At 48.2% G+C, this 23206-nt stretch overlaps 1 protein-coding gene across 11 annotated transcripts in view; it reads left to right on the top strand.

Moving 5' to 3' along the window:
* Positions 1 to 23206, top strand: part of Mgat5 (alpha-1,6-mannosylglycoprotein 6-beta-N-acetylglucosaminyltransferase) — a 282174-nt gene that overhangs the window by 253177 nt on the left and 5791 nt on the right. For 10 of the 11 annotated variants that reach the window (XM_040738099.1, XM_013120397.3, XM_005079882.4 and 7 more), the window contains 3 exons: positions 7112 to 7228; positions 9289 to 9363; positions 19769 to 19926. In XM_040738099.1, coding sequence (XP_040594033.1) covers positions 7112 to 7228; positions 9289 to 9363; positions 19769 to 19926 — 350 coding nt within the window. Of the gene's footprint in view, positions 1 to 7111; positions 7229 to 9288; positions 9364 to 13701; positions 13997 to 19768; positions 19927 to 23206 lie in introns of those variants that run through there. The other variant, XM_040738103.1, reaches the window with a different exon arrangement.

The raw sequence follows: 23206 nt of genomic DNA, 5'->3' as shown, positions 1-23206 counted from the left end.
ACGGCTCAGTGTGGGTGATCAGTGCGGCTAAGGTGGGAGGAGTCTGTGTCTGGGCAGACACAGGTGTGTGCAAGAAACCATGAGATTGGCTTCCGTGTTGTTTCTGGGCAGTCAGTGACTCTGCTGGCCGCTCATGCGTGGGAACATTAAGGAAGGATCCCTCGGGGCCTTTGGCTGGGGAATCACAGTGGTAGAAAAGCCTAGGGTGACACAGCAGCAACTGTTTCTAGAACATTCATTTCTCAGTTCTGTTGCTTTTAAAGTCTTTGGGACACTTTCCTGAACTTCTCTCCCACTGTGTGTCAAGGCCTTTCTTCCTCCCCCCCCCTCCTCCTCGTTTGTTCTTTTGAAGTCTCTATGAAATGTCTATTTAAATACATTGCCCCTGTTTGTCTTTAGAGACAAGGTCTCTCTGTGTATCCCTGGCCATCCTGGAACTCACTCTGCAGACCAGGCTGGCCTCAAACAAACAGAGATCCAGCTGCCTCTGCCTCCGGAGTGCTGGGATTAGAGGCGTGTGCCACCACCACCTAATACTTTGCCTATTTTTAAGTGGGTCTTGTTGAAGGTTTTTTGCTTTTGAGTGGTAGAGGTTCCTTAGATCTTTAGGATATAAATCCTTTATCAGACATAATTTGGAAATACTTTCTCTTGTTTTATTTGTTGGTGACTTCTCTTGATGTGTAAGCACTTTAAAAGTTGGAACTATGGAAACAGCTTCAGTAAGTAACATACCTTCCACACAAGCAGGAGGACACATGTTTAGTCCCTAGAACACATGTTTAAAAACAAAAACATCCTAGTAGCACTCACTTGTAATCCTAGAATACACACACACACACACACACATATATACACACACACACACACACACACAAAGAAGACACTCGTAAACACATTCTACCCCATGCCTAGGGAATGATGTCACGTGCTCACATCAGCCAGTATTGAGGAGGTGCCCACTGTCCCCTGCCATTTGCCACCATCTAATCATGTGATGGTGCTGAAGTTGGGAAGGGCACTCGTTCTCAGTGGCATAAGGAGAGAAGAGACCTTGAAGCACCTGCAAGGGATGATTCTGTCAGCCCTTAAATGGGACCGTGAGAGAAAGGGTGTGGAGACCTGTCATCAGTGACTCCTCATGTGACCTCATCCAGACAACTCTCTAAGCCCAGTATTCCCCCAGGAGGCCAAGATGCCGGAGGCAGTGGACAGAAGCTAAGCCCATCCACACAACAGCCTGTGGTACTAGCTGCCATCCTGGGGGAGTTTAGCAGAGTGTTTCCCATGTATCTGATACGGAAGCATGCAAAGACAGCTGCACCATCATATAATGTATAGAGATAGCAGAGTGGGGTTTGGGTTGTGGTTGTGGCCTGGTTGGTACAGCACTTGCCTGGCATGCAGAAACCCTGGGTTCTGTGTCCAGCACCACATGGAATAGGTATGGTGGCTCACAGCTGTAATACTTGCACTTTGCAAGTGGAGGCAGGAAAGCAAGAAGTTTGAAGTCATCATCAGCTACATAGCAAGTTCAAGGCCAACCTGAAATACTTGAGACCGAAATAAAAGCTAAGTGGATGAAAGAGGGGAGTTACCTTGGAGTTGTACAAAGGAAGAATGTTCAGTGTTAACGGATTGGGGTGGGCTTTAAGTAGAAAGGAGAAGAAGAGACTTGTAGAGGGATGAGCAAGGGAGAGCCAAGGTTAGTTTGCCTCGTGCAGGAGAGGAACATCTAACAGCTTTGAGAGGGAGTGGTGGCCTTGATCTCATGGCAAAAAGAGCCATATGCCCTGCTTTCACAGCTCTCAGAAGCCTAACGTCTCCCTGACCAAGGATGCTTTTAACTGGGAAAGAGCTGTCAACAGGTCTACAGATCTCTTAATCTAAAAACCTCTGAGCAACGGTTCTCAACCTATGGGCTCGACCCCCCACAGGGTCACATATTCTGCATATCAGATATTTATATTATGATTCCTAACAGTAGCAAAATTACAGTTACACCATAGCAATGAAATCATTTTATAAAGGGGGGGGGAGTCACCACAACATAAGGAACTATATTAAAGGGTTGCAGCATTAGGAAGGTTGAGGACCACTGCTCTGGAGGGCGCTAGGGAGATGCTCAGTAGTTGAAGCACTTGTGGCTGATGCAGATGACTGGAATTCATTTCCCAGCCCCTATGTCTAGTGGCTCATCAACACTGTAACTCCAGTTCCAGGGGATCCATGCCTTCTCTAGCCTCTTTAGGTACCAGTTATGTATACTCAGTACACATACATACATGCAGGCACTCACACGTATAGGATGGATAGACAGATGATAGATGTAGAGAAATTCAGACATGGTGGCATGTGCCACCAGCATGGGGAGGCAGACAGGATCCCTGGAACTTACTGGCCATGGAATTGGTAAGCTCCAGGTTCATTGAGACATCCTGAAATGGAGATTAAGCAAGAAAGTTCTCTCTCTCTCTCTCTCTCTCACACACACACACACACACAGACAGAGAGACAGAGACCCTCAGAAATGATCTCTCTTACCTCAGCAACTGGAAAAGTTTAACCCAAGTCACATAGTACAATACTGTCTTTATGTACATTAGACCCTTCTGTTAAACTACCCTCCACACACAAACATTGGTCAAGGGCAGTTGTCTCTATTTCTCTTAACCTTCACTTGAAGAAAAGGGAAGAGACTGAGTTTTCTAAATTTGAGTTTAGCTTTATTTTTATTTTTATTTTTGCATCAGACTAAATTTTCAGAGTGCATTGTCTACTCAGAGCAGGGAAGAAAAGCCACAGAATGACTTGAGGAATGGAGCTGCTTCATTATACTTTGATGTAAATTAGATTTTTATCTTTATATTGGGGACCATATTAATAGGTTCCTGTAAAGAGAGAGTGGAATCTCCTTGGAGGTACTATAGCGGTTCTGAAGTCGCCTCTCGTATTTCCCAAGATGCTGCTTGTCCAGAGGATGCCCCAGTAAATCTCCTGACAGATACACACTCAAGTGGCTGAGATCAGACAGACCTCAATAAATTAACAAGGAGGAACACAGAGTTCTGAGAGGGCTAATGAATCAAAAATGCCTCACTCATAAAATTAAGTAACCCTCAGCAAATGCAAATGAATAAAACAGTAATGGCTCCGTATTGTATGTTTGCTAAGTGCTTAGGGCAGCCTTGTAAATAAGCAGGGGCCTTAAAGGGGGGGCTGTACTACTATGTAAATGACTCAATGGTGACATAGCTGGCAGTTGAAATTTTAGCAGTTGATGGACTAATTAGCTTGCTCTCAAGGCCACAAAGCAGAAATGATGTGACAGTCTGCCCATTCTCTCAAAAGGTCTAATATGGCATAATTGCAGCCCTGGGATGTGCACACACACACACACACACACACACACACACACACACACACACACACACACAAATGTATGTATATAAATTTTAGGAATGATTTTTAAGGCATCTTGTCTGTGAAGCCTGATAAGTAATATGTGAGTTAGGGATTAGCCCGCTGTCCCAACCAAAGACCTTGTGGATTGGTATTGAATCAAAATATTTTATAAAGAGATGATTTTTTTTTGACAAATAAGGTTTCCACAGCTCTGTGGGCCTGCAAACTCTCCAGCACTGACCACAGAGCCTGAAAAACGAGGGCTGTGGGAGCATGCACAGAAAAACCAAGAAAGGCTGTCGCCTCGGTACTGCAAGGTTTTGTAATTTCCTGGAGGCTTTCCCAGGGTCTTGTGCTCCTAGCTTCCTGCCCCAAACAGGCCTTGCCGTGCCTGGTGAGAGGAGGTACCCAGGGCAGTGATGAAGAGATGGCGGGCGCTAATCTGCTTTGTAGTCTCTAAGGGTCTGTGTACTTATGGGATTGAGGAAAAGGGGGAAAGCAAGAGAGCCAGGCCGGCCTGGGAAGCAAAAGTGACAGCAAATCCGTTAGGATACATTTTCCAGCTGTGACGATTGGTCAGCGGGTAAGAGCGCTTGCTGATAGACACTTACTTTCCCTGGGCTTGGATCCTGAGCACCAACCTACAGGCTGAGCATCGCCTCCGGCACGTGCAAAAGCTATCCTGGGCAGTGGGGACCAGTGATCACTGGGGCTTGCTGGTCTGCCAGTCTAGCTAAAAGCAGTGAGCACAGGTTCAATGAGAGATGAGTAAGGCAGAGAACAGCACAGCCAGGCACCAAGTGACTTCCCCTGGCCTCCGCACATGCACGAGGGCTTGGACATACATTGCCCATGCAGACACATACAGTTAATGAGTGCCTGAGTGAATGAACTAATAAATTAATAAATAAAGAATAAACAGAACTTATTTTCTCTCCAGAAGTGAAACTGGCAAGTAATAGAACTTGTAAATATTTTTTAATTTATAATATGTAAAAAATATGTAAAAAGTAATTTTTAGAAAAAAGAATAGGTATTTCATTCAGTATTATGTACTGAAAATTATTGTAGAAGATGGGCTGTCTGCTTCCTCCTGACAATGAACAGTTGTATTTAAAGGGGAGGAAACATTCAGCTAATCTCTGCCAGCCTTGTTTTCTTATGTTTGACTTTATGAAAAGAGAGCTGAGTATAATCTGTGTCCATATCACACACACATACACAGCTGTCGTTAATGTGACATCTGCCCATGGAGGCATGTTTTACTGGAGGATAATGCCCAGAGTGACATTGATGTTGCTGTGACATTTTTCTGAGATGGTGACTGTTCATGGATATGAAGTCTTGAATAAACCAGGAGAAGGCACAGGGAGTGTCTGCCCCTCATGCAGGAGGCACTGGGTTCCTTCCCCCGCACTGTGTAAACCAAGCTCGTCATGCCAGCCATCTGGAGGTGGAGGTAGGAAGATCAGAAGGCCAAGGTCATCTTCATCGACCTGATGAGTTAGAAGCTGCAGCCAGGACTACATAGATTTTTATCTTTAAAAAAAAAGACTTTTTTTTTTTGCTATATATGGTGTGCACTGTTATTATAGTCCTGGACAATTCAGTGTGCACTCAGATGGCCTCTAAGAATTCTTTTCCATGGATCCACATGAACTCCCAGGAAGACATGTACAAGCTGTCTGGGCTGGTGATGTAGTGGATGGTAAAAAAAAATATGTGTAATATATTCAGTCTCAATCAATTAGCTAATTAATTAATGTTCCTTGAGAAACGACAAGTCGTCCTTGTGCACAGCTGTCCTGCTGTTATCACTATATATCCCTGGTCGTCACCTGCAGTTTTTCCACAAACGTGGAAACCCACTACCTTAAAGAAGACTCCAGGAAGAAAAGAGCAAGAGTAGACCTTGGAAGAGCTCAGAGTAGCCCAGATATGTGCTTGTGCATGCTTGGTTTCTTTGGCTACACACTTTTTTTTCTTTTTTTACACAAGGCCTCACGTCGCACAGACTGCAGACTGGCTTCAAACACACTGTAGATAAGGATGACTCCTGCGTTCACCTCCTGAGCGCTGGGATGGCAGGCATGCACCAGCACACCTGGTTTTACATAGTTCTGGAATGAAACCCAGGACGGGGGACGGGGGACGGGGGTGGAGCGTGGCAGGCACTCCACCATCTCCCCAGCCTCCTTTAACCACATTTCTCCTATATTTATTCTTTAAGGCGGGAGCACCCATGTGCCACAGTAGGAGGGAGTGTGCATGCGCACAGCGCACTGTAGAGGTCAGAGAACGGACCTAGTCCTCCCCTGCTGCCATGTGGGATTAAAATCAGGTCATCATCAGTCCTGACCCAAGTGCCTTACCTACAGAGCTATCTCGTCTGTCCTGGCCACTGGGATCTTAAAAGCTTCAGGGGGGGAAATTCATTCCTTACTTTTCTGATTCTAACCTGTCTTTATAAATTTTATGTTCTGGAACTGGAGGGATGGCTCAGTGGTTAGGAACACGTACTGCTTTTATAGAGGATTGGCGTTTGGTTCCTGGCACCCAGGTCAAGCAGCTCATAACTAACTGCCTATATCTGCAATTCTAGGGATCTTGAAACTTTTTCTGGTTTTGGTAGGTAACTGTCTGCACCTGTGCATACACACACATAGATGTGCCCATACACAGACATTTTAAAATCAATAAACTTCATGTTCTGGCATCGCTGTGATTATTTCTGAAACTATTTGAAAACTTCTGAGTTCTTCTAGTGACGTAATTTCCCCTACTGTCACCCCTATATGCACTATTACTCGTGTCTGTGTGACTTTCCAGCATCTGCTTGTTTGCTTGCTTGCTTGAAACTGGGTTTAACTGTAGTCCCAGACTGGCCTGGAATTTGTGCTTTCCTATGTCTATCTAGAAATCACAGGCATGCCTGGCTTATGGCTTTGGTCTTTATTGTGATTTTCTGTGATGACCTGTCCATCCTAGCCTGTAGAATAGATACTGAGTTAATGGAGGTAATTTTGGCTGAGAATAAGTAGTCCTTAAGAGCCCAGGATAACTACTACAGGGGTCCATTAGCTATGTCCCTCGTTGCTGTGACACGGTGACTGACAAAAGGCAGCTTAAGGAAGGAAGAATTGCTTTGGCTCAAATTTCAGGGGTACAGTCCCTCTCGGTAGGGAAGGCACGGCAGCAGGAGCAGGAGGCAGCTGGTCACGTGGCACCCACAGGAAGCAGGGAGATGGATGCTGGTACTCAGCTCACTTTCTCCTTTATTCGGTCCAGGACCTTGGCCCATTGAATGGTGCTGTCCACATTTGGGTGGCTTCATCCCACCTGAATCAACATGATCTAGAGACTCCCTTACCGACACGCCCAGAGGTTAGATCCTGAAAGGCCCGGCTTAGTGACAGGGCAACACCTGTTTACAGAGGCCTGAGTTCAAGCCAGCACCACCTGCAGGAGCCTCTTTGTTATGACATTGCTTTGTTTCCAATGAGCTTCAAAAAGCTCCACCCATCACTATTTTTCATCCACCTGTTCTTAGTTGAGAAGGTTTTGATGGCTACAGGAAGAACAAGAACGCCTTAGCTCCTGTTTAAGTCCAGCTGGTAAAGATGGAGCGCTTCTGTCTAGCCCAGAGCTTTGTCTGAGCAGTCCTGCCTGTGTGAGATTAAGATACAGTGTACCTTCTGTCTTCCAGCTGACGTCTCAGCACCCTTACGCAGAAGTCTTCATCGGCCGGCCACACGTCTGGACCGTGGATCTGAACAATCGTGAGGAAGTGGAGGACGCGGTGAAAGCCATCTTAAACCAGAAGGTTGCTGCTCTTGTTTCTGTTTTTGTTTCCCTGCCTGCCCGTATGAGACCTGGGGCCTGGGACCCATGCAGAATGTTGCAGTCCCTTTCGCTTAGTCAACAGAGCTTGTGTCATGTATTGGACTCAGACCATAACCTAGCATCTAGCCTGAGGATTTCAAGGAGGCTCTGTGATATACAAAACAGCTGGTGGCAGATGTGGGTCTGGGTCTTACAGACCTTGCTGATGGGCCTTCTGTGTTCCTGGGTAGCAGACATGAAGGGATTGGCTTGACTCATACTTACTCACGTGATCTTACCATGTCATTGGAGAGACAGGCTAGATTGGATTGTTTATGTTACCTTATACAATGGGTAAAGTTGATCAAGTTATTTTGGGTGTGTGTGTGTGTGTGTGTGTGTGTGTGTACATGTTCCTGTGGGCATGGGGGCATTATACATGCATTCACATGCATGTGTCTTCTCTGTGGCACTCCACTTGGTTATTTTTCTTGAGACATAGTCTTTCACTAAACCAAAGCTCATTGAGTTGGCCTGGCAGGCTGGCCAGTGAGCCCAGGGAATCACCTGTCTACACCTCCAGCACCAAGATTGCAGACATGCCCCACCCCACCCCGTTTTCACAGGGATGCTGTAGATCTGAACTCGGTTCTCGTGCTTACACAGCAAGCAGCCCGAGCTGCTGTTTATTTTTTCTACCCAAACATGAGGTAGAATCTTGCTAAAGTAGCCACTCTAGACCTTTCAGATCAATTCAGTAAACACTGATTAAGCACCTGTTGTATACAGGGCACCCTCTAAGCCATTCTGGGAAGACAAGGGCTGTCTACCTTAGATGATGCTGGCCGCCACATGGGAAGTCTACCATCCCGTAGGACTTTAGTTTGCCCAGGACAGCTGTTGAAGCTCTGAGGCACAGCCTGCCCTTTACTTCTCCTCTCAAGCACCTTTCCCTTGGGTCATTGCTGTTGGTGTATGTGTGCTGTGAGGAGACAGGTAAGTGCAGGCTCAAGAAGGAACTGCCAAAGGTGATTCTTTGTCCTGTCACCCACAACGCCGTTGGATGGATGGCTGGTGACCTTCGTGTCAGTCAATGCTGTGCGGCAGAGCCCAGCGCCATCTTTCCTATCCTTCTCTCAGATGTCTCCGCAGCCATCAGAATGCCTCCCTCCCTCACCCAGTGACCTTCTGGGGTTTCCTGTCCCTTCCACAGATAGTGTAAGCCCATGTATAGGAATCACGAGGCTTTTGTGCTGCTGTGAATCCCTTTGTACCTTGTCTCCCAGCTCCCAGTCCCGTGTCTTTTCACGCCATAGTTCACACTCTGGCTAAGGGATACACCTCAGTTGGAAGAATACTTGTCTATCATGAATGATGTCCTGGGTTCCATCCCCAGTACCAAATAGCCCAGATGCGGTAGCAATGTCTGATTCCTGCACTCAGGAGATGGAGACAGGAAGATCGGAAGTTCAAGGTCACCTCACCTATGTAGCAAGGCCTACGCTATGTTAAACATTGTCCCCAAGGGCTGGGAGGAGCCTCTGCCCACCCAGGGCCTCTAGCTGAGTTCCTCAGTTTAGCTTGTCACCCCTTGTCTTTGCAACAGGAGTTCTTTGGATGCATTCTCACCTCAGCCATTTCTCCATGCCTTAGAGTAGTGACCATGTATTCATTCACCAGATGTTGGCTAAATCCCTGCCCGCAATGCAACTGCCTAGCCTTGAGAGGCTGGTGAACCACAGCTATTGTCTTTGCTCCGCATGCCTACCTGCTAGCGTGTGACAATATCCAGGCCTACTGTGTACTTTACACTATCCGAGCAGTTTCCCACCATGCGCCCTCACCACAGCTTAACACAGATGGGTTGATTTTTTTTTCTTGCCACTTAGGAGGGAAGGTAGATTGTCCAGGGCCTAGAGCCCTGTCTGTCCAGTTCCGGGTATGTAGCTTTAACACCTGCCAAGGCTCCCGCTCAGGTGTGGGCATGTGTTCAAGTCAGTGGAGAATCAGTAAGTGCTCCTGCCCCGTGGCCCCTTTCACAGTGCCCTCCTGTTTCTGCAGATTGAGCCGTATATGCCGTATGAGTTCACGTGTGAAGGGATGCTGCAGAGAATCAACGCGTTCATAGAGAAGCAGGTAAGGCCCATCAGAAGTCTGTCTGTCTGTCTGTCTTTGCCGTGCCCCCCTTTCTGTTTCCCAGCTCTCACTTGGTGCGCTTCTGTGGTTATTTGCCTGCTTTGGAAAGCTTCAGGTGGCTCCATGATGACTTATTGTCATTTTTAAATGTCTCACTGTCATGGGCTGCCAAGGCAGCTAGTCTTCCTTGGAGTATGCCCTTTGTGACAACAAAAGGTCATATGGACACTGAGAATAAGACATTTGACCACTGGCTTGTACTCTGAGCAGATGCAGAAAACCTTGAAGACTCAGGAAGGATGAAGAGCAGACAAGTGTCTCTTTTTACCCTTCATTTCTCACCCCTTACTTGTAACCCTCCCCCAAAAAAGCAAGGATTAGGATCTGGAAAGATAGCCTGGTCAGTGAAGTGCTTGCCTTGCAAGTGTGAGGATCTGAGTTGAGCCCCAGAAACCACATTTTAAAAGCCAGACATGAATCACATACTTGTAATCTCAGCAAGGAAGTGAAGAGAGGCAACCCTTGGGGTTCACTGACCAACCAGCCTATAAGAGTTGGGAAGCTCCAGGCCAGTGAGAGACAACCTTAAAAACAAGGTGGCCAGAGCTGAGTAATGGCATCTGACATTGTCCTGTGGCCTCCATATGCACACCTGTATGTTTCCACACACACATGAATACTCACACACAAGTGCAGGGATCAAACCTGCTCTTTCCAAGCACTTGAAGAGTACAAATGCAGCCACTCTAAACGTGTTGGTATTCTCGAGTGGTTTTCAAACTGGGCCTCCTTTCAAAAGAAACCTTCTGTGAAACCCGGGCATGTGCTCTCAAAGGTGAAGAGTACAACTGTCATTGTGATCCTTTGTGATGTTTTAATTCCTTGGGCTTCAAAAGCAACCCAGACCCAGAAATAGACACAGCCAGGACCCCCGTGGTAAGGGAATCTGAACTTCTTGTCCAGTCCAGAAATAGGAGGTTCTCTTTATAGGTCAAACCAATGTTGAAGGATGAACAAGGGACCTTTGCACAATGGGGATAAGAGCTTTAGAGCTGAAAATAGAAATGGTAGAGTCAAAACTTAAACATAGGCTACCATCCCTGGACATTTCTAAGGGGAAGCTGGGCCTCTGGGGCTTGGGCCCAGAGTATCTTGTCAGCTGGGCTGTGGAAGACCAGTTAGGTAACAGGAGATGGGTGACTTGACATGCATGTGTGTGCAGGTGCATGTGCACGTGTTTGCAAATGTGTGTGCACATGTATGTGTGTGCATGCACATTTCTGTATGCAGTGCACATGGCGTGTGTACACACATATCTGTAGAAAGCAAAGGATTACCTGAGGTGTCATACCTTAGGTGCTGATCACCCTTTTCTTTGAAGTAGGGTCTCCCACTGGCCTGCAACTCACCAAGTAGGCTAGACTGGCTGTCCTAGGCATGTGCTTGTGTCCATAATCCCAGTGCTGGGATTACAAACACTGACCACCAAGTCTAGCCTTTCCCTTGAACTTGGGTCCTCATGTTTGCACAACGTTTTCAGCAGCTGAGTCATCTCCGAGGTCCAGCCACCTGGGTCCAACTCCCAGTGCCATGAGTTTTTGTTTCTAAGAGTTGGGCATTTAACTAAGGTTCTCTGTACCTTAGTTTAAAAAAAAAGTTCATGGGAGCATTGTATGAGCCAGTACCCAGGAAGCACTAAAAACAAGCATGACACCGTACTTAGGAGGAGCAGGTTCGCCAGTACTGCTCAACACGCCATGCTCTATTGTGGTATACTGTAATGTATACTGTATAATGTAATTATACACAGGGGGCACTCAGCATTTGTCATTATCCCATCCAGTCTTGCCAGGACACAGAAAGGATAGCACTGTCATAACTCTGGCACATTCTGTGTCAGTGTGTACTCACACGTGCAGTACACCGCCCTCCCCATCCATGGATTCTCTTTCCAAGGGTTTGCTTTCCCACATCAGGATCCCAGAATACTAAGTAGAAAATATCAGTTCAGTACAAGAAAATGTTTTGCAAGTGGAAGAAACTCTTCTCATGTTTACTGCAGTAGACTGTTCTAATGTTCTGCTTTAGTTTTAGTTATTGGTCTCCTGTTGTGTCTAATTAAGCTTCATCATAGGTGTATCGACAAGTCGGCGCATAAGGATTTGGTACTATGCACAGTTGCAGGCATCCACTGCTGGTACAGGCTGTGTTAGTTACTTTTCTCATTGCGGTGACAAAATACCTTTCAAGAGCAACTAAATGGAGGAAGGTTTTATTTTGGTTCGCAGCTCGGGGGTATGGTTTGTTGTGGTGGGGTGGGTAGACAGGGGCATGAAACAGCTGGTCACATGACATCCACAGTCAGGAAGCAGAGCAATGGACACTGGTGCTCAATTCACTTTCTCCTTTTTATTCGGTCTACCCATATTTAAGGGTGGGCTTTTTCACTTCACTTTGCCCAGTCTAGAAACTCTCTCACAGACATGCCCGGAAGTTTGTCTTCTAGGTGAGTCTAGATCCTACTAAGTTGACAGTGTTGACCATCACAGAGTCTGTGTACTCTCTCAGTCCACGCAGTAAGGCTCAGGATGTGTCAGCGACCGCATAGTGGGAACTGAGACACACAGTCGGGATTTGTTGAAGATTTGGTGTAAAGCCATGTTAGTGCCATACATTTGCCAGGATTGCACATGTCCCATGGCTTGGCTTCCCCAGTGCTGGCATTATACACATGTGCTTTTTAAAGTGGGCTCTGGTGACCAGACTCAGACTCTCGTGCTTGGAAGGCATGCACTTCACTGAGTGAACCATCTCTGGGCATTTCTTATAAGACATCCTCCTAACTTCTCATACATGAGCAATAATGGGGGCTGTTTTTAGTTTATCTCAGGAACTCTTTCAGACCCAAGGTCTTCCCTTGGTGCGCGATAGAATCCATGACCCCTTTGGATCAGATCAAGTCTCCTGTTAGCTGCAAGCCTTACCTCTTAGAGCTTGGAACATTCATTATTTTTTTGTAGTTTCCAGAGTATCTTCAAAGAGCAGCAAGGGTGGACAGAGTGTGCTCCTGGCAGGGGTAGGAAGCCTGGAGCTTGGAGGAAAAGATTCCCGCACCTGGAACTGCAGCCTTCATTAGTCAGGGCTCAGCTTCCAGAGTCCTCCATGTAAGCTACACGAAACATGGGCACTTTTATCCCAGAACTCTTTCAAGAGTGTGCCCCTCCCCACACACACACACACTCCCGACAGCTGCAGGAAGCAGATGAGTCTAAACTGACAACCTTTAAGATCACCCCAGGTTTCAGGGTACAGTTTAAGAGTCACTGCTGGGAGCCTACCTCGCACCCAGCCAGCTGGGATACATGCCCTCTCCCCACAGGAGGAAGCTGGGTCCAGGAAATACTCGCTCTTCTCCACCAATGCCCTGGCCACTGCACTGAGACAGTTGTGGTGGCTTGCTGTCTGTGAAATGAACACTCTGAAGGACTGGCCCCAGTTGATGAGGAGTTAGCATGAGAGTAAAAATCCCCAGTGATGGAAGGTCGGTTGTGACTATTCCCCGTCCGAGTGTGTCAGGGCTTGTGAAGGTTCCCATTCTGTGTTGTTTTGGGGGGAAGTTAGGGATTTACCTCCAGAAGAAAGAAAGCAGCTGGAGAAGGGAAACAGGTCATTTTCTGCTTTTTATAAAGATCTTCCAGTATACAGAATGTGGCCAGAGCCCTGGCTCATTTGGTAAAAACTCCTGATGCCAAACTTGGCAACCTGAGTTTGATCCCTAAGACCCAACTAGTGGAAGGAGATAATAGACTTCCACAGATGTACTGTGGCACATGCACCCACACACATACAATTGGATGTACACAAAATAAATGAAACTAACTTTAAAAAATTGTTTAAATACGCATACAGGGTGATCAGTTGCAGTCACGTTGTTGTTTGGTTTGAGACAGCATCTCATGTATCTCAGGCTGCCCTTGAACTTGTTATGTGGACAAGGGTGACTTTGAACTCCTGGTCTTCCTGTGTTTTCATAAATGGTGGGATTGCAGGTGTGTACCACCATGCCCCATTTATTCATCCGTAGGATGGAATCCAGAGCTTTGTGCATGTTGGCAGGTTCTGTACCGGCTCACCCCCATCCCATAATGCTTTTGGTAAGAACTGTTTGCAAAGAAAAGGCATTGCAAAGAGGTAAAGTAGGACACTGACTTGAAACAGATAAAATTGCTGGCCACCCAGCCTCCCTGTTCCCTACTGTGTTGGTAATAGCAAGCAGGGCTGGCCTGAGTTCACAGCCTGCATCAGGCTATCTACCATTTCTGCTTTTCTCTGCAACAGTGCCAATGCTACCCTACCCACTGTGCAGGGTCGGCGAATCCGCGTTCAAGGCCAAGCTATGTGTCTGACCCAGGCAGCCCTTCTTTTGCTGGGAGCCCAGAAACCAATGTCCAGCCCTCGAGAGGCTCAAGCAAGAGGCTCCTGTGTTTGGAGCCAGCTGTACTGCACAAGACACCCTGTGTCACTACAAACAAAAGAAAAAAGGAAAGTCTGGGAATCTTTTGTTCAAAATGTTCCTTACAAAGCACAAAGCATGTAAGTGTTCCTAAATGATCAATAAAAGCATTGTTTTCAATTCATAGACGTAATTTATAAAACATGAAACCCAATCCAGGGCCAGCAAGATGGCTCAGTAAGTAAAAGTGCTTGCTTTTGAGCCCAACTACCTGTCTTGGTTAGGGTTTCTATTGCTGCATTGAAACACCAGGACCAAAAAGCAATTTGGGGAGGAAAGGGTTTATCTGGCTTACACTTCCACATCATAGCCCATCATCCATCGAGGGAAGCTAGGACAGGAACTCAAACAGGCAGGAACCTGGATGTAGACGCCATGAAGTATGCTGCTTACTGGCTTGTTCCCTGTGGCTTGCTCAGCCTGCTTTCTTATAGAAATCAGGACCAGCAGCCTAAGCATGGCACCACTACCACAGCCTGGTCCCTCCCACAGTGGTCACTAATTAAGAAAACACTTTATAGTAGAAGAAGCTTATGGAGACATTTTCTCAATTGAGGCTCCTCACTCTCCGATGACTCTAGCTGGTGTCAAGATAACATAAAACCAGCCAGTTTTAGCACCACAACTCACATGGTAGAAGGAGAGAACCAACCCCACAAATTGTCCCCTGACCCCCATGCCCCGTGTTCTGTGACAAGTCCACACACACAAAAAAGCCTGCCCCTGCAATTAAGTTACTTCTTTATGAAATCTCACAGTAGGGACCAACCTAATTCTTCAACAAAACCTGTTGACATCCCAACACATTAATAGCCACAGAGAGTTCACATAGCTCAAGATCTACATAATTGAGTTGCAAAATAAAAGCCCAGTAGTCGGAAGCCTCCAGGCTTCTTTCAGTAGTCTGAAGGCATGAGAGAGAACTCAGGTCTTTCACTGCTGAAGGGAGCTTCATAATACAGCTGTTCCGTGCCTCTGTCCACTTCTGGTTGGTAGACTTACTGTCCCCACCTTTTGACTGCAGGGTGGGCAGTGCTGGGAGGGATATTCACTGCGATTTTGCTATGGACATGGGTTTTAGTTTCTCCTGCATACACTCCAGTGGTCAAGTGTGAAATGTAGAAGATTCATGTGCAGCCCTGGTGTCGGCTCTACTGACTAGCATGTGTGAGCACTGTGTTAGCTTCTCATTGCTGTCACCAAATACCAGACAAGGAACGTGGGAGGAAGATTTTGGTTCACAGTTTGCAGGAGCAGTCTATCGTTGTGAGAACATGGGATGACTGATGACACTGAACAAAATGAACGGGAAGCAAGGCCAGATCATAAAACCCCCAAGTCTGCCCCCATGACCCACCTCCTCCGGGAAAGCTGTACTCCCTGAAAGTCCCACAGCCTTCCCAAACAGCACTGTCAACCAAGGACTTGGAAATGCTATGTACAGGATTTAGCCAAGCACACAAGAGGCTGAGACAGGTGGATTACTACTAGTTCAATACCAGCCTGAGCTAGAGGAGGGGGGGAAGAAGGGAGAGGGGTAGGAGAGAGAGAGAAAGAGGAGAGGAGGGAGAGAGAGAGAGAGAGAGAGAGAGAGAGAGAGAGAGAGAGAGAGAGAGAGAGAGAGAGAGAGAGAGAGAGAGAGAGAGAGAGATTGGTCTAGATAGAATGGAGAAGACCCTGTCACACACACTTGGCATTTGTCACTGGCTTTTTTGTTCAGAAGCCTCTACTTTGTACCAAGCACGTGGCCTTCCCACCTGATTCAGCTATAGCAGAGGATGCGTCAGGTCAATCCCACTTAGTGCTCCCCTCATAAGGACAGGCCCCCAGTCTTCCTGGGCTCTTGGGGCCCTGGGTGAAGCACCTTCCTCTGTGCTCCTGCTGAGCCTCCTTTACAGGGCTAGCACCAGTGTCTCCCTCACAGTCCTTGGACTCAGACATGCTTTGGGGCAGGGGGAGATGGCTCAATCTGTCTGATGTGTGCCACACAGGTGTGAGGGCCTGAATTCCATCCCCAACCTAGAGGAAAACACTTAGCTTGATAGTGTGCACGTGTAATCCCAGATCTGGGAAGATGGAGATGGGAGGATCCCTGGGGTCCACTGGACACATAGCCTTGCCTACTTTATGAGCCCCACAAAAGTAGAAGGCCATTCCATTCAGAGGAGCATCAGACATTGGCCTCTACCCTTCACATATATGTATACGGGGGGGCAGAAGACAGAAAGGGAGAGAGCATTGCTTTTGACTGTTGGCGAACTCTTGATTTCTAGTCACTGCATAACAATTTCAGAATAGCCAGACACACTGGGAAACACGAGCGTTGATAGCAGAAAGACTGTGAGAGAGGAATGCAGATGGTGTGTGCCCCAAGTGAGCTTGTTAACCAGATTGGCAATGACTGTCTATCCCTCCTTCTGGCTGCAGAGATGCCTCATTGGGTTGGAATAGCCTCTTTTTCTACTTTACTCCTATCAAAGCCTCCAGGAAGCCAAAATCATGCAGCCCCATACGGTAGCTCTTTACTGCACACCGATTAGCTGCAGAATGCCTTGTTAGTGGTAAGTCGCTATCTCCGGTGCACTGCTATAGAACCCAGCCTAGAAGTTCAGATCTTCTGGAAGCTGCCTCTGATTGCTGCCTCTACTACTCTTCCCCTCCCTGTAGAGCCAGCCCTGTCCAGCACCCAGGTGGTCTTCACCATGTACATAGGAGTCTAGTTCGCTGTTCTGAAGTTCTGAAGGGGCCAACTTTTTACTGCTATAGTGTTCACTGGACCCACAAGGCCAGGTGCCCACCTTCACGTCCCTGTTTCTGGTGCCCTACATGAGACCTTAATGACCGTTTATAGAGCTGTGAATGCACATACACTTTCCTGTCTCCTAGCAAGGATCTGTAGCATGGATGGATGGATGGATGAATGGATGGGGAAATGAACAAGTGAAGCCGCAGTTGGCATGAGAGAGTGAGGCAGCCTGCATTGCTGGTAGCCTGGGCTATGGGTGAACAAAAGAGAAGACGTCCATCTAGCTTCCTGGTCGCCCACTGACCATCGTACCTGTGGGCGAGAAGAGGCTGGTTCCCGGCACTTGCATTCCCATTGTGCCCCGCAAGCAGCTGGGCCAAGAGGTGCTGCCGTAGCTAAGCTGTGGGTGTGACCCAGTGACTCAACCTCACTGCAGTGCATGGCACTGTTGCCCTCGGCAACCCTCTTACCTCGCCTCCCTTGCATCCTCAGAACTGCTCGGGAAGGAAGGGCAGGAGTCACTGTCCCCATTTCCTATATGGGTCAGGTGGAGGGAGCTTCAAGGCGTCCATGAAGTCCCCCACTGGGACCAGCCTCCCCCCATGCTTTCTGTGACAACACCTCTGATCAATTGTTCCCTTCAAGCTGTCTGTATGGTTCTCTAGGCTATTTTTACTATTCCTGGACCTTTTGGCCACTAGAACAGACTCCTGAGGGGATGCCAGAGCATCGTGAAGGGGAGGGGCAGGTACCTGTGGGCCCTTTGGTTCTGTGCAGAGTTGAGCTAGGCATGTGAGTGGGAGGGCCCTGAGGAAGACAGCTGCTGTCACATCAGCCCCGCCGCGCAGCCTCGAGGGAAGCTCCCACTGTCTGAACCTTGCAGCCACTCCTGCCCTGCTCCAGAATGGACGCAGGGTGACCATTCATCCCTGAAGCCCAGCTTCTCCAGGCCTTGTCTGAAAACTGCCGTGGTGTGCGGGGGGAGGGAGGCACCTCTCCCTGGGAGCTTACAGGGATTCAGTCATCTCTCCTGAGCTCCTTCATTCTGTTAGCACAGGTGAGCAGGGAGGGAGTGGATAGGACCAGGGCCTGTGCCCACAGCCCGATCGGGCTTCAGATCTGGCCCGTCTGGTTTCACAACTTCAAATTTAACTTTTTAGGAAGGTAAGAATGAATGAGAAAGGAAACTGTAGTTGTTCTGAAGCACCAGGTGCAAGGATACAGTGGCTGCCCAAGGAGAAGATGGAAGCTGGGAAAGCCAGAATCTGAACGTTTAGCCTTGCAGGCAGGCTTCCCGCCTCCCCAGGCCGATGTAGGTATGGTGCTGAGCCCGCCACCGCCATCGCACATACCCAAGATGATGAACTCAGAACAGGGATGAGTTCTTTCAGCTCAGTTTAAGGTTCCTATCCGTGACAGGGCCTCATTGCTGTGGTTTGTGGGAAGTAGCACGTCTGAGCATGTCTCAAAGCAAAACTGCTCAGCTAGGGGACTCAGAGAAGGCCTGGTGGTTAAGAGCACTTACTGCTCTTGCAGAAGATCCGAGTTCAGTTCCCCAACCCCACTGAGGCTGCTTGTAACTGCCTGTCACTAACTATAACTTCGGTGAGTCCAGTGCCCTCTTCTGGACTCCACATGTACACACACACACACACACACACACACACACACACACATGCGCACGCGCTAATAACAACAACAAAAACCTGCTTAACTCATGACTGGAAAGACAGGGAGGGACTCCTACATCCCCTTAAGGACAAGCTCCTAACATCCTGAAGGCTCTAAGCTTCCCAAAGGCTCCAACATCTTCCAGGGGTGCCTCATTGGAGACCAAGCTTTGAGCACATGGGCCTCTATGGATATTAAAGGTCAAACTGTAGCCACCAAATTCAAGAGGCAGAGAAATTCTCACTTGTCTTCTGATTCAGCTGCATTCTGGTCTGGGTGTCCTTGTGTATTGCCTGTCGTAATGAGTGGTTATCTAATTGTGAACTCGGTTGGATTTACAATCACCAAGGAAACACACCTCTGGGTGTGTTGATGAGGGTATTTCCAGAAAGGCTTAACAGAAGAGGGAGGAGCCATTCTGAATATAGGTGGCACTGTCCCATGAACTGGGTAAAAGAGAGAAGGCAAGCTGAGCAACTAGCTGGCTTGCCCACCTCCGCTGGACCACCAGGAGAGCCAAAACAAACGCTTCTCCCTTAGGTTGCATTTGTCAGCGTTTTATCACAGCAAGGAGAAAAGCATAATAGTTGATATAACTCCCCTGCTGTCTAGTCACCTAGGAGGCTTCACGTATGCTGAATTGAAACTCTCTTCGTTACAATGTTTATGGGCTGTGAGAAGTACCCATTCACTCCTGAGGACTTAAATAAAAGTACAGTTAACCAGCAAGAACACAGTGTGAGTTTTCCCGTGCCCGTGTGTCTCTCACCTGTTGGTTCTGTCGGTGACAGCTATCCTGATGGATGGGCAGCTGTCATATGCAAGCTTTGTATGCACTGTAAAGGCAAAGGACCGTGGCCGTTAGTGTGGACTGCACTTCCATTTGATGCACCGTGAGTCTGCGCAGTCATGCCGTTACCCTTAGTAACAGCATCCAGACCACAGAACTATGCTACCCATGGCTTAGTGCAGGCATGAACTATGTATAGTATTCAGAGAATCCAAGAGCAAAGGTGGCAATGGCCCTGGAGAATGGCCCTCACGGGGAATGAGTGTGTGTGTGTGTGTGTGTGTGTGTGTGTGTGTGTGTGTGTGTGTGTGGGTGGTTCTTGAGACAGAGCCTCTAGCCAAGGCTAGCCTCAAACTCATTTTATAGCTAAAGATGACATTAGACTTCTGATGATCCTCCTGCCTCCACCTCTCAAGAGCCGAAATTATAAGTGTATACCACCACTCCTGGTTTATCTGGTGCAGGGGTAGAACCCACAGCTTCATGTATGCTAGAAGCCCTTTCTTTTAACTGGGCCACATCCTCAGCCTGGACACTGGTGTTTTAAGAGGTCACAACCTGTCCCAAGGGTGTGTCCTTTTATCATTCTTTCTGAGCACGGTGCCTCCCATGGTTGGTTGCTGGGCTGAAGCTGCCCCATGTGTCCTGGGTCCCCTAGCTGATGACGGCTTCCCTGTGGTTGTAGGACTTCTGCCATGGCCAGGTGATGTGGCCTCCCCTGAGCGCCTTGCAGGTGAAGCTGGCAGAGCCTGGGCAGTCCTGCAAGCAAGTGTGCCAGGAGAACCAGCTCATCTGTGAGCCTTCCTTCTTCCAGCACCTCAACAAGGAAAAGGATCTGCTCAAGTGAGTACCTCACAGGGGAGGAGGCAGCGGGGCCTCAGCACTTGTGTCATAGAGCTGGGTTCACAGGTGCCTGGACTTGCTTTCCTGGCTGTGGGCTTCAGGGAAACAATGTAGGGGGAAGGGGAACAGGTTGCAGCCCAGGAAGAGCTCACCGCTCACACTCACGTGTGTACACATGTATGTGTGTATGACCTGGGCTTGTGTGATATATGTATGTAGGATGTATGTGTGCATGCATGTATTTATGCACGGCCGTGTGGGTTTGCACATACGACGACATGCATGTGGAGGTCAGAGTACAACCGCAGTCATTCCTCACCGTCTGCCTTGTTGGAAGCAGGCTCTTCTGTGGTTCTCCACCGCGGGCCTGTGTGCTTCCAGGGAATGTCCTGTGTCTGCCTCCCATCTCCAAGTAGGAGGGCTGGGGTTAGAGGCATCTGCCACCACACCCAGCTTCATTCAAATGGGTCTGGCCAGTTCCCTGTTACTTCAGTTTTCTCACCTGCAGAATAAGAAGATTCTCGAGTGCACTAAATTACTTCTTGGCTACAGCAAAACACCTGACAAACCATCTTAAAGCAGGTGTGTTCAGGCTCAGCTCAAAGGTGCAGTCCTTGGTCAATGGTCACACTTTGTTCACAGCCAGGAAGCAGAAAGACGAGAAGGCTGGAATCCACCTGCCTCTCCCTTTTTTTCCATCCAGGACCCCAGCCCATGGAGTGCTGCCATACGTATTTATCTAGGCTAGGTCTTCCTTTCTCAACTCGCCCAACCAAGAAACTCTGCCGCATGTGCCCACAGGCTTGTCTCCTAGGTGATGCCGATTGACAGCCAACATGAACTGTGACATTGAGATAGCGACATTTTTAATGTAGCCAGGTTGTCCCTGAACTCACTATAGTTGAGGATGACTATGACCTCCTGACCCTACTGCACGAGCACGCGTGTGTACAAACACACACACACTTTAAATATTTAAACATAAATAATTTAATGTTTTAATTTAAGCATTTAATGCCTAGAATCCCAGGAAGTGCCGGTGTCCCCTTCGGCAAGCCCAGTGCGTGTATTCATGTGAAGCCAGGTCGCTAATATGGCTGCCTCTTACAGTTAATTGCTGTCTGGTAAACAGTTAAGTTGGAAATGATTCCTAACATACAGAGGCACAACTTATAATTTTTTTCCCTGCTGTATTACTGTGAAAGCCTAGTTATTCATGAGCTGTTGTATTTCACATTTTAGATCTAGGTCCAAAAGAAAAAAAATGAATTTGGTTCCTGTGGCGACCAGAAGATGCCCAGGTCAAGGGAGACGCACAATATTTGAAAGCGGCCAGAAGCTGTATGTCCACAGCCTGGTAGCCGTGAACTTGACAAGAGTGCTCTGTGATGAGGCTGCCGTGTGAGCTGCTGGAGCACATTCTGACCAGCCTTGCTACAGCAGATGCTGCCCTGCAGCCCACGGCAGGACTCATCTGCCATGCATCCACATATGCTCTCAAGTAACCAGTGTCCAGGCGACCCAGAAAAATGGGTCATGGATCGTTTCCTCCACCTGGAGTCTAAGTGGTAGAGATTTCCTGCCTGCTAGATGGCAGGATGCCACAGGTGTCTAAGTTAAGCCACAGCTGTTGCCATGATCCTCCTACAGGAATACACAGGCCATGCTCCACATGGTAACTTTCCACTTCTAACTGGGCTCTAAATGACCCTTACTCTGCGTTGGCCAATTTGGGGTACCCTCTGAAGGACGAGAGCCTCTATTTGTCACTTGTGGTGGCGCTTTGACAAAACGCCTGACAAAAGTCACTTAACAAAGTCTGGCTCACGGTCTAAGGGTACAGTCCATTGTGGTGGGAAGGCCTGCTCACACGGCATCCCAGTCAGAAAGCTGGGAGATGGATGCTGGTGCTCAGTTCACTTCCTCCTTTTCATTCAGACTAGACTCCAGCCCGTAGAATCCCCCAGAACCCAAGTGACAAACATAAAAAATGCAATCCCTGTGCTGGGAGACAGCGAAAGAAAATCCTGAGTTCTCACTGGCCATCCTAGCCATATAATCAGCTCCAGGCCAGAGACAAACCCTATCTCAAAAGAACAGGGTTTCCTGAGGATCAAGACTTCTGACCTTCACACATATGTGAGTGTGCATGCTAGTGAGCACATGTGTCACACACACACACACACACAAAGTCCAGCATCCCTGGGACAAAAGCCTTTGAAAACACATACTTCCCTCCTCCTCTTCTTCCTCCTCATTCTCTTCTTCATCTTTCTCCTCTTTCCCTTTCTTCTACTTACTTTAAGACAGAGTCTCATGTAGCCCAGGCTGGCCTTGAACTCACTGTGTAGCTGATGATGTCCATGAACTCCTGACCCTACTGCTTGCACTTCCCGAGTGCTGGGATAATTTGTGTGAACCGCCATGCCAACCCCTTCTACAGCGGCTGCTTTGCTTTGAGACAGTGTCTCACTCTGTAGCGGAGGCTGGCCCAGAACTTCTTACGTAGCCCAGCTTGCCCCTGAACTCAAATGGGATTACACATGTGAGCCACCATTCCCAGCTAAATAGTAAGTGCATACATATCTAAAAATATTTCAGTAATTGCTTTGTCCCGGTCTTGCTTCTCAGAAGTGGCCATTGCTTACACATTAGTGTGTAGATGTGTGGTGTGTGTGTGTGTGTACATGTTTATGTAGGTGCACTAATAATGCATATGTATATGAAGGCCAGAGATTAACCTAAGCTGCCATTCCTCAGGTGCCATGCACCTTGCTTTTGGGGACAGGGTCTCCAGGTCACCTGGGACTCACCAAGTGGGCCAGGCTGGCTAGTTATCGGGTCCCAGGGATCTACCTGTCCCCAGTACTGGGATTACAAGTGTATGCCACCCTACTGACTTTTCTTGTGACCAGAACCATCCTCCCTAGCCCCCGTTTTGGCTTTCACACAGCATGTTCTGCACACGGCTCTTCCTGCCCTATGACCTGCCTCCTCCGAGACGGCTCTCTGATGGGGCACACATTTCTTCTCCACCGTTTTTCAGCAGCTGCACAGAGCTCCAAAGCACAGAGTACCCATCCCCCGCTCAAGTGTGCAGGCTGTTGGCTGTTTTCTCTCCCCAGTGAGCCCAGCCTCAGAGCCAGCCCCCTGCACACACGTTTGGCACCATGCTTTCCTTTGCTACGCTGAGATCCCTAGACATGGAGAACGTCAGAGTCAGACGGAGGACGCCGTCTCCGAAGCAGGACAGTTGGATATGCTCCCACACCGCAGAGCA

The sequence above is a fragment of the Mesocricetus auratus genome, unplaced genomic scaffold (assembly GCF_017639785.1).
Source record: "Mesocricetus auratus isolate SY011 unplaced genomic scaffold, BCM_Maur_2.0 Super-Scaffold_100676, whole genome shotgun sequence".
Lineage (NCBI taxonomy): Eukaryota > Metazoa > Chordata > Mammalia > Rodentia > Cricetidae > Mesocricetus > Mesocricetus auratus.
This window is presented reverse-complemented; position numbering and strand designations above follow the sequence as displayed.